The sequence below is a fragment of the Orbicella franksi genome, chromosome 1 (assembly GCF_964199315.1).
Source record: "Orbicella franksi chromosome 1, jaOrbFran1.1, whole genome shotgun sequence".
Lineage (NCBI taxonomy): Eukaryota > Metazoa > Cnidaria > Anthozoa > Scleractinia > Merulinidae > Orbicella > Orbicella franksi.
In genome coordinates, this window is record NC_138145.1 from 36,947,955 (window position 1) to 36,959,647 (window position 11,693).

At 38.0% G+C, this 11,693-nt stretch overlaps 2 protein-coding genes and 1 pseudogene across 2 annotated transcripts; all 3 read right to left on the reverse strand.

The window, feature by feature from the left end:
- Positions 1-261: 261 nt before the first annotated feature.
- On the reverse strand, positions 262-2,964 carry LOC145497369 (galanin receptor 2a-like; annotated as a pseudogene).
- Positions 2,965-5,730: 2,766 nt separating this feature from the next.
- On the reverse strand, positions 5,731-6,747 carry LOC145497468 (galanin receptor 2a-like). Its single transcript, XM_081477303.1, has one exon. The coding sequence runs from the start codon at positions 6,745-6,747 to the stop codon at positions 5,731-5,733; it is 1,017 nt and encodes a 338-aa protein (XP_081333429.1).
- Positions 6,748-8,173: 1,426 nt separating this feature from the next.
- Positions 8,174-9,034, reverse strand: LOC145497551 (QRFP-like peptide receptor). Its single transcript, XM_081477397.1, has one exon. It carries the CDS (start codon positions 9,032-9,034, stop codon positions 8,174-8,176), a length of 861 nt encoding a protein of 286 aa, XP_081333523.1.
- Positions 9,035-11,693: the final 2,659 nt, after the last annotated feature.

Here is an 11,693-nt window from a genome sequence, read left to right on the forward strand (position 1 = left end):
CCTTGGTAAAAATTTGGAATTAATTTACTCGTTTTCTCTAATTAGATATTACTTCTATAACAATATTAGTCTGGCTACATCCCTATAATCCATCCATCAAACTTTTCTATATTGTTTCAAACCTCAACATTGATACCTTGGGAAAAAGAGCAATGTTTCACTCCTCCCCCGTTGATGATTTCAACTGACATAAATCTACCTGTTGTTAGGTTTTTGATATCAATGTAAGGCAACAAGCCTCGTACGCAGACGTTTTTGTGGCAAGTCACGCACTCCAAATAAGAATGCGTGACAAGGTCAAAGAGACAATCTACGTGACAAGGCCAAGCTGTCTACCTTTCTCCTTTCAATGTGCAAAACCAAGATCTTTTGACAAAGCTAAGCTTTGATGATGTCGAAAATGTCAAAATTTGGTTTTGTTCGTTACAACAGGGTATTGCAAATTAACCGATTCTTTTTTGTCACTTAGCTTTGTAAAATCGGTCAATGCTTGCGTTTCTTGGAGCCACCGCTGCAATCAATAGCCGCGGTCCACAGTTCTATAACTATGATAACCATTACAAATTGTAAAGTTTAATTAATAGGCAGTTTGCATATGTCAACCAACAAACTGACATATTGACAATACATTCTTCAAGCGCGTTATTTTTTTTTCCCAGAAATGAAACATTTGTTTACCAGTTACAATTTAGTCACTACATCGTCTACACTTATTGGCGCTCTGTCCTCCAAAACACAGTCACTTTTTGCAGTTTTTATTTTGTCGTCCAAAACCGTATTTTCAGTGGTTTTCGTTCTCGAGTCCAAAACGTAGGGATTTTGTTTCCCTGCCTCGGTTTTCCGTTTGGATTTTCGACCACATTTTGAGCAATTACAGCACTTCTTCAAGTCTTCTCTGAAAGACATGTTGTAATAACCAAATATTACTGGATTTAAAATTGAACTTGTAAAAGTAAAAAGATCTGTTATGTCATCAATGATGAGTAACATTGTGTCGTTTTTCTCCTCTTTAGTGTTGTCTTCCCAAGAAATTTCCTCGCTTTCTCAATCAATTGGATATTGCAAAGACACAACCTCAAAAGCTTGTAGACAAATCCAAATAAGTTTTGGTCCCCAACTTATGAAATAGGCGACAACGATTACAATCATCATTTTCACAGCACGAAGTTTTGCTTCAGCTATTTTTGAATTGATTACTTTATTTCGAGATCGCTGCCAGAGCACTTTTAAAACCTTGCTGTATGCCACAGCCATTAAAACCAGAGGAACTAAGAAAGCAAAAACAAGAAAAACACTTGAAGAGATTTGGAAAGGAACGCCTAAAGTCGAGAGGCAAAGCTCGTATTCTGTGTCAGCCGTAAGGTTCCAGTCAGCCTTTATGTACTTCATGCTGTAAAGGAATGGCGAAGAACAAAATGCTCTGTAAAACCATGAAATAATGACGGCATTTCGACTGTGTTTCCATGTGATGTATCTAGCTTTTAAAGGATGTACAATGTGGACATAACGATCAAAAGCAATTCCCAACAGGAGCGTGAATGTAACAGCCAATGTTGTGTAGGTTCCAAACGCGCCAAGCTTGCAAACAGCACTACTTCCATGCTCCACGGCGGTATATTCAATGGTTAGCAACATTGGTGTGAGAGCAAGTCTGAAAATAATGTCAGTTATACCGGGATTGAAGAGATGAAAATTTGAAAAGTTCTTCAGATGTCGTTTCTGGCGAAGAAGAACGCCACAAACAATGCAGTTTGTAAACTATTATTTTCAGGTTTCTTCAATTTTTAAGATAATTTTGTACGTGGCCAAAATAACTCAATAGCGTGACTGAACTCCTTTAAAATGTTAGCCCAGTTCTCAGGCATCGGAAAGATCTGCAGATCTCAGATCTCAACATTCAGTTTAAAACACGTCATTCATTCCTGGTATTTAGAATGTTTGCCAAATTCTCAGCTATCAATTAATTAAACATGTACAAACATATCCACAGTTTGAACTGCACAACACAAATGAACAGCTACATGGATTAACAAAACTAACAACGTTTTTTTGCTGACCATGAGTTAACTCTTTAGAGCCTTTTCATGCATGAAAAAAGCCACTTTAAAACTGCCTTATAACGAAACTTTTGAAAAACATTACTTGCTCAATAAGTACAATTAAGACCGCAGGAAAAAAAAAAAACACGAACTGGAGTATATTTACTCTAAATACTACAACAAAGCGTATATCAGTTTTAAATGAATTTAACACGAATACGACTTCTTGTCAGAGCTCTAAAACTCAATGTACAGTTACTCGGCTAGGGTTAGAAGGTTATAAGTAATGGTAATAGGACTGAGTGGAGTCCAATTCGGTCGGTTATCATAAGAGTGATAACAAAATCGGACGACCGCGCAACGGGAGTCCGTTTTGTTTATCACGAGTATGACTACAGACCGAACTGGACGACACGAAGTCTTATTACCAATTAATCATAAAAATAACAATTTCCGAGAGAAGAAGAATAGCCAAGTTATGAAAGAAAGGGAAAATTTGCATTAAAATACCTACAAAGGAGATGTAAACGGCGCCACCGCGCCTCTTACCGGCAATTAGGCGCCAAAAACACGAAAGCAAGCGCGCGCATGCACGCACGTAACTACAACTTTGAATGTGATTGGTTGATTTAAACTACAACTTTGAATGTGATTGGCTTATTGAACTGTCCGATAACAAACTGTCCAATAACATTTTGGCAAGTGAATTAGTGGAAAATAGGAGTTTTTTAAGCCAATCACAATCACAGAAATTGTAATTTTTATGATTAAGCTAGTCATTTAAACTATTCATTTATCACTTACATGACAGAATGTAAAACTAGTAAATTAAAAACCAAGAGATCTAGAATCCTAATCTCTTGTGATAATACATAAGGGAAAGTAAAAGTACATTTCGCAAATGATTCACAGAACACAGGAACATGACTCAATCTTCTTGAACTTCAACCTACAAACAATGTTTCTCGTTGAAAAGCAAGTTAAGCCTATCTTATACAAAGAGACCAAACACCGAAAGAGATTCAACCAAATGACCAAACGAACTTTGGCTATTTCCTTTTGTTTAATTCAAATTTTAGAGCCGTTATTTTAACTTGCATTATAGGGGATCTTTGTTTACAATATTTGCCTCAATAGCATAAGTAATTCAGTTAGTGATCAAGCTACAAAAATATCGGCTCTGAAAATTGAAAGGGCAGAGCACAATTAACTGTCCTAAGGATTTTGAGCCCAATATATTGAATACTTTTTGCGCGACGCGGATTTAAAAACTGAAATATTTACAAAGGTAGAATGCATGAACTCATTAGCGCTTTCGCCACCCGGATATTGTCCAATTCCTCCTTGAATGTCACACCCAGTGCCAGAAATTTCACCAATTTGGTTTTATTTACACTTTGTGGGACTACTTGTGCGAAAATGTCTTGAGCAAAACACCTGGCATACCAGTCAAGCAGTTTACGTTACGTGGCCACTCACTGTAAGTTTCCTTGCTCTAACTTTTGATATTCCCTCTCGAATTTGTTCATGCTCTGTAGTGCTAGGTTCCAGCACAACTCGTAGATTTCCCCATATCCATTTTTTGCAACTGAAACCCGCAGCTCTTACGCGCAAAGAGCATGGGGACGATTTAGAACACTCGGTGACGTCACGCGTCCGAATGATGATGTCAGAGGTTAACAGGATGCAAACGCCTAGCTACTAGTTTGGAAACAAGGCTATTTGCTTCCAGCCTCTTCACCTTGAATTCACGTTATTCATCGCGTATAAACACCGTTTTAACAGAATTTATGTGAAAAATGATAACAGAAAACACTTTTCCGAAGTGAACAAATTTGGTTATATTTTTATTACAATCAAGCCAGTTTTACATCGCTATAGTTGACCTAAAAGCGTACCCGGAACATGCTGATTTGCCTATAAAAACAAATTAAGAAGGAAGGTGGAAACTGTACAATTAAGTGAAATTCAAGAAGAATTTTTACGTTTTACGATTGGTATAATGAAAAGGTAAATAACCTACAATGCAAAGATTTTAAATCATAGGAAATCGCCATGAAAACAAGATTACACTAAATAACTTGGTAATGATCTATTTGAGAAACTCAAAACGAGATTCAAACTTCATTTTATAAAAAACCAACAAAACAGGACAAATGACAAATGGAGACAAATAAAAATGACAAATGGAGACAAATAAAAGTGCAAGGTTTATTTATTCAGATTGAAGCATTATAGAAAAAAATCCTAATTATGCTGGAGTTGTAATGAATGCAACAATATGAAACAAATGAGTTCGATTCATACAGTTGTTGGAATCCCAGTCCTGAGTTTTTCCTTCAACCGCTCTATATCGCAACGAAGAGAGCACTGAAACAAGTCATTGCAAGAAGTATTTCACAGTACTGCCAGAGGGTCGATTTTATTTCTTCCGTTTGGTTCATGCGGCCCGGAGTTGGACGTTTAAGTTGGACGTTTAGTGGGACGTTTTAAACGATGTTATTGGCAACTCTATTTAGACCTGAAGAAATCAGATAATTTAGGATTAGAAAGGTTGAATAGAAATAACGGATTTTTTAAGGTGTTAGGACTAGCCAACGCAACAAGTACTTAACGAAGCGTTAAAAATGTGAGGAGTGTAGCAATCAAATAGTTCGTAAAATTAAAAAAGGAAATTACTTCTTTTCAATCCGACAGTTGTGGCGGCAATTATCCTATTGTGATTATAAATACTAACCTCTCTTGAAATCGTTATTACATGTTGTTTCAGTTTTCCTAAAAATAATTTTTCCAATTCTGTGCTACATTGTAATTTTTTTTAAGTTTAACCAACGTAATCATAAAAGTTACAATTTCCTCGATTTTGATTGGTTTAAAAAACTCCTATTTTCCACTAATTCACTTGCCAAGTTGTTATCGGACAGTTTGTTATCGGACAGTTCAATAGGCCAATCACATTCAAAGTTGTAGTTTAAACCAACCAGTCACATTCAAAGTTGTAGTTACGTGCGTGCGTGCACTTGCTTTTGTGTTTTTTGGCGCCTAATTGCCGGTAGGAGGCGCGATGGCCTGATGTTTACATCTCCCTTGTAGGTATTTTAATGCAAATTTTCCCTTTCTTTCATAACTTGGCTTTTCTTCTTTTCTCGGAAATTATAATTTTTATGATTAATTGGTAATAAGACTTCGTCTCGCCCAATTCGGTTCTGTTTCTTTATTGCAATATGTTTCCTCGGCTTTGTGTTATTCTAATTAAAATTAAAATTCCCAAACAATGAAAATACGGCTGGAAACTCCCAGATATGCCACAGATTATCTCAAATAGATTATCTACGCAGTCGTAAAACGATAAATAATTTTAGCTTTACCAATTGTACTGCCAAAGATTGTCAATGTTTCTTTAAATTCACATTTACTGTTCACATAGTTTATTCAAATAATGTCAACACAGTTTATTATGTGTCAAAAGTGCACTGAATTCGCTAACAAGGAAACTGAAAAAAGAAATAAAACTGAACGGAAAAGATTTTACAGCGAAAAAAAGTTGGTAGACGCTGATTTGCTTTCATAAGCTCTGTGTTCAGTGTAACAATACAAAAGCTCGTCAGGTGCTTTAGTTTGTAAGGTTCGTTCGTTTCCTGCTGGAAACATGAATTTTTGGGACCCGAGGGCCTAGACTTTGTGTACGTTTTTAAAAGCCGCATTTTGCTCTTTTCATTCCCAAAAAGATGTTCTTTATCTCGCCTCTAAAGCTTCCATTATAATAGCCAAATATCAGAGGATTTAAAACTGAACTCGCTAATGACAATGCTTCAAATGTTGCCTCCAGTACAAACATCAATGGACCGTTGTCGAGTTCGGCCACTTCCTCTTCTTCGTTCTCAACCTTTTTAAAGGCGTCTTCTTCAAAATAAAAAACCTCCATGGTTTTCATAACAAGCTCGGGTCCCCACGTAACAAGATATGTAAGGACAATTACCACCATCATCTTTACAGCTAACATCTTGGTCTTCGCCGTCTGTTTGTTTATAGTCTTGCTACGAACGCGACTCCATAAAACACTCACAACTTTACCGTACACGACTGCCATAAAAACCAAGGGAATTACAAATGAAAACAAAAGAAACACAGACCACGAAATACGTGAAGGCAGGCCAGGCATATCGTAGCAGCTTGAAATTTTTTCCAAGGTTTCGTCGTCCACTCCAACTTCACTTGTTATGCTGTACAAAAATGGAGCTGAACACAGTAGACTGTAAGTCCATGACAATGCAATTACGTTTCGACTATGTTTCCAAGTGACTGTTCGAGCTCTAAAGGGATGAACAATATGAATGTAACGATCAAAGGCAAGTCCGGCCAGGACAGCAAATGTAACCGCCAAAGTGGCATATCTACAAAACTCTCCAATTTTACACGCGAAATCGCTCGTGGCAATAAGCTGGTCTTTTAGCAGATCTGGAACGGCCAAAATCCGAAATATAATGTCTGTAATGGCTAAATTTAGTAAATGAAAGTTGGCAAAGCTCCTCAAGTACTTTTTCTTACGTACCAGTATCCAACAAATCATGGCACTTTCGAAAATTCCACAAATTATCAAAAACCCAACGATTGCAAAACGTGCACGAGAGATGTTGTCAGGACTGGATCCGAATTCGAAATCGTCGAAATCAGGAAGATTTTCGTCGTCTGTGGAGTTCCAATCCATGATTAATTAGGCTTCCTTTTCAATCACCGTAGAAACGCTTGCTTCAAGATACAACTTTCCAAACGTATTATCTACACCAATATACACGGTGCACTGAAAGTCTACGAAAATTGTTTTGAAATATTAAAAAGAAAATTCTGCTTGGAGATCTTTCAAATGGGACAGAAGCTTTTGTAAAAGGCAAAATGTGGTTTGGTTTTTCAACGGGAATCGTTTTAACCAGCTGCTTGGTAAAAAGGTGTATTCCACGAGTAATAGAGGCAACTGTAGATGGCTTGACTTTCCAATTCCAGCTTGACATTTGACGAAAACAGTGAAACTACTGATGAAAATTGGGCGACGTTTCGACCTTCAACGTCATCTTCAAGTGAAATTAGCATATATATAACATATATAAATTTAAAACGTGGGAATGCTAAAAGTGATAATACTGAAGCAATAACAGAAAAATGACAATGACGCTTGCTTTTGTGTTTTTTGGCGCCTAATTGCCGGTAGGAGGCGCGATGGCCTGATGTTTAGATCTCTTTTGTAGGTATTTTAATGCAAATTTTCCCTTTCTTTCATAACTTGACTTTTCTTCTTTTCTCGAAAATTATAATTTTTATGATTAATTGGTAATAAGACTTCGTGTCGCCCAATTCGGTTCTGATTGTTTATTGCAATATGTTTCCTCGGCTTTGTGTTATTCTAATTAAAATTAAAATTGATGTGAAGTTTATATGAAATAATTCATATATGAACTGCGGTTGTAGATGAAAGTGAAGAATGATCATCGCAGTTAATTTTCCAATTTAAGCAATTGGAAAGAAGAAGCCTGAAAAAAAAAATCAGGGCTTCAACGGGGTTCGAACCCGTGACCTCCGCGATGCCGGTGCCATGCTCTACCAACTGAACTATGAAGCCACACATTGGGAGCGAGGTCAATTAGTCGAGCTCATATCTTCCCGTGAGGAGTGAAATGATGTGAAGTTTATATGAAATAATTCATATATGAACTGCGGTTGTAGATGAAAGTGAAGAATGATCATCGCAGTTAATTTTCCATTTTAAGCAATTGGAAAGAAGAAAAATTAATTCCCAGACAATGATAATACGGTTGGAAACTCCCAGATATGCCACAGATTATCTCAAATAGATTATCTACGCAGTCGTAAAACGATAAATAATTTTAGCTTTACTAATTGTACTGCCAAAGATTGTCAATGTTTCTTTAAATTCACATTTACTGTTCACATAGTTTATTCAAATAATGTCAACACAGTTTATTATGTGTCAAAAGTGCACTGAATCCGCTAACAAGGAAACTGAAAAAAGAAATAAAACTGAACGGAAAAGATTTTACAGCGAAAAAAAGTTGGTAGACGCTGATTTGCTTTCATAAGCTCTGTGTTCAGTGTAACAATACAAAAGCTCGTCAGGTGCTTTAGTTTGTAAGGTTCGTTCGTTTCCTGCTGGAAACATGAATTTTTGGGACCCGAGGGCCTAGACTTTGTGTACGTTTTTTAAAACCGCATTTTGCTCTTTTCATTCCCAAAAAGATGTTCTTTATCTCGCCTCTAAGGCCTCCATTAGAATAGCCAAATATCAGAGGATTTAAAACTGAACTCGCTAATGACAATGCTTCAAATGTTGCCTCCAGTACAAACATCAATGGACCGTTGTCGAGTTCGGCCACTTCCTCTTCTTCGTTCTCAACCTTTTTAAAGGCGTCTTCTTCAAAATAAAAAACCTTCATGGTTTTCATAACAAGCTCAGGTCCCCACGTAACAAGATATGTAAGGACAATTACCACCATCATCTTTACAGCTAACATCTTGGTCTTCGCCGTCTGTTTGTTTATCATCTTTCTACGAGCGCGACTCCATAAAACACTCACAACTTTACCGTACACGACTGCCATAAAAACCAAGGGAACTACAAATGAAAACAAAAGAAACACAGACCACGAAATACGTGAAGGCGGGCCAGGCATATCGTAGCAGCTTGAAATTTTTTCCAAGGCTTCGTCGTCCACTCCAACTTCACTTGTTATGCTGTACAAAAATGGAGCTGAACACAGTAGACTGTAAGTCCATGACAATGCAATTACGTTTCGACTATGTTTCCAAGTGACTGTTCCAGCTCTCAAAGGATGAACAATATGAATGTAACGATCAAAGGCAAGTCCGGCCAGGACAGCAAATGTAACCGCCAAAGTGGCATATCTACAAAACTCTCCAATTTTACACGCGAAATCGCTCGTGGCAATAAGCTGGTCTTTTAGCAGATCTGGGGGACCGTTCATTTTTTATGAGGGAGGGGGGGCTGGTGGGATTTGGGAAGTACCATTTAAAAATCGCATGACCCCCCCCTCCCTCAGCTTACCAATTTTTTCACATAGCCCCCCCTTACAGCGGTCGTTTTTTGGGATGACCCCCCCTCCAAAAAAAAGAATTGAACAAAAAATATTTAGATTTCAACTTTTTTAATATTTCTCTATTATCCCCCTACTTCACGTTATTGTGCTCACTATGAAGACAATATTTACGATCTCTATACGACAGAGAGCTGTTGTTTAAAAAACAAATCAAAAGAAAGAGAAGTCAATTTCGGATCTCCTAGTTATGGCTCACCCTGAGCGTGTGGCATTTGGCCTCTCATTGGCATCTTCCTCATCTGAATTGATGAATGCAAGAATGACGTCACTTGAGTCATCTTCTCCCCCAGAGTCAATGGCATCACTGTCATACTCATCATTGTCACTTTCATCCCTTTCACTGCTGTCAGCACTTGTCCTGTTGTCATTTTATGTCAATGTCCTGGCATTTCTCAGTGTTGGTTGGCCAGCTCTGAGAGGACTCTTCTGCTACAAGCATGAATGTCTTACAATTGCCTTTACTTTCTCACTCTTGCTGCTTCAGCCCGTGGTGGTTTGAGTACTTGTTTAGTTCTGGAACACGTAGCTTTTTAAGCTTGGTTAGATCTTCGCACAACTCAGTCCAAGGATAGTCCTCCTCCCTACTTAACTTTGCCTATTCTTCTGCTCTCTTTTTCCTTTTAAATTCCAGCACTTCAAGATGCTGAAGATAATCCACCACAAACTTCGATTTGACAATAAACTTATCTGCAAATAGAGCAACGCTCTCTGGGTCAGATAAAACCAGCCTGCCACTTCCATGCTCTTTCTTCTTTATATTGTTAATCCAATCGGGGAAAGAGCGCATTACTACATGAGCATCATGAAAGAGACTCATTCCAAAATGCGCAATAATGGCGAAAGCGACGAGTCATTTAAGAAAAGGTTTACAGCTGAACAATCCAGGCAGTTTGACATCTTACAAGCAAAAGAAGCAATCTTTCTAAGTGCGGATGGCTGTTCAGAAAGGGCGACTGAGTTTTCCATGCAAGGGTACCAGTTGAAGCCCAGTGATGGAAGAAAACTGAACTTCTCCATCAAAGAGCACAGAGCAATGGTGGAAAAGTTGAATGTCATATTGAAAGATGTAAAGGAACACGATTCCACACTCTTTCAGTCCAATGGGCTTGCTTTAAAGCAGGACGAAGAATTTGCCTACAGATTTAATGTAAAACAGATCAAATGTACAGAAACTAAGTTGACGAAGGTCACGCAGGACATGGAAGCACTAGAAAATAAGAAGAACAATTATAACAGCATATTCAAAGGCATACTCAAACAGCACATCAACACAAGGAGAAGGAAAAAAGAAAACCGCAGAAAGTCAAATGAAAGAAAGAGGAAGCGGACTGAAAACAACGTCCAACGAGTTTATGGAATCTGTGTTGGAAACCCGCTAGGAAATGATCTTCCACAATGCCTTGTGTACCCTCCTAGAACGGCCGTCCCGGAAGAGTGTCTTAAAGTTGAGGATGTTGCCACGTCGATACTTAGAAGAGATGGGCCATACATCGCACCGCTCTTGGAAGGAACTTATTTGACCAATGCTGCAAGAAGCAGAATCACCACCAACCTTGAGCGGGAAGTTAGAGATTATGTTTACACCTTCATGTACCCTGAAGAGTACACTCTGACGGAAAGCATTGCTGCTTCTTGCAGCATTGGTGAAAGAGACTCCCATAACAGCACAAGCGGCGACGAAGAACTCGACGACAGCGGAGATGAAGATGAGTGCCAGTGAAAGTTGCATTCGAAAATAACAGTGTTAAATACTTCTTTTCAGTAGCTACAAATGCTTTTTGTCACCAAACGTTTTTTTAAAGCAGAAGGAAAGTTTGTAATAAATTTGTATCCTGCCTTCTATGTTTATTCTATAGCAATTTTTTTGTTATTCAAACATCATGCCATTTTAAAGTTTTACTAAAATATTTCACGTGACCCCCCCTTTTTCCCTTATTTTTTTGGGATGGCCCCCCCTCGAAAGCCATTTTTTTTCGCATGGGCCCCCCCCAAATCCCACCAGCCCCCCCCCTCCTACCTTACAAAAAATGAACGGTCCCTGGAACGGCCAAAATCCGAAATATAATGTCTGTAATGGCTAAATTTAGTAAATGAAAGTTGGCAAAGTTCCTCAAGTACTTTTTCTTACGTACCAGTATCCAACAAATCATGGCATTTTCGAAAATTCCACAAATTATCAAAAACCCAACGATTGCAAAACGTGCACGAGAGATGTTGTCAGGAGTGGATCCGAATTCTTCAAATAAACTGTACTCATCGTCGAAATCAGGAACATTTTCGTCGTCTGTGAAGTTCCAATCCATGATTAATCAGGCTTCCTTTTCAATCACCGTAGAAACACTTGCTTCAAGATACAACTTTCCAAACGTATTATCTACACCAGTATACACGGTGCACTGAAAGTCTACGAAAACTGTTTTCAAATATTAAAAAGAAAATTCTGCTTGGAAATCTTTCAAATGGGACAGAAGCTTTTGTAAAAGGCAAAATGTGGTTTGTTTTTTCAACGGGAATCGTTTTAACCAGC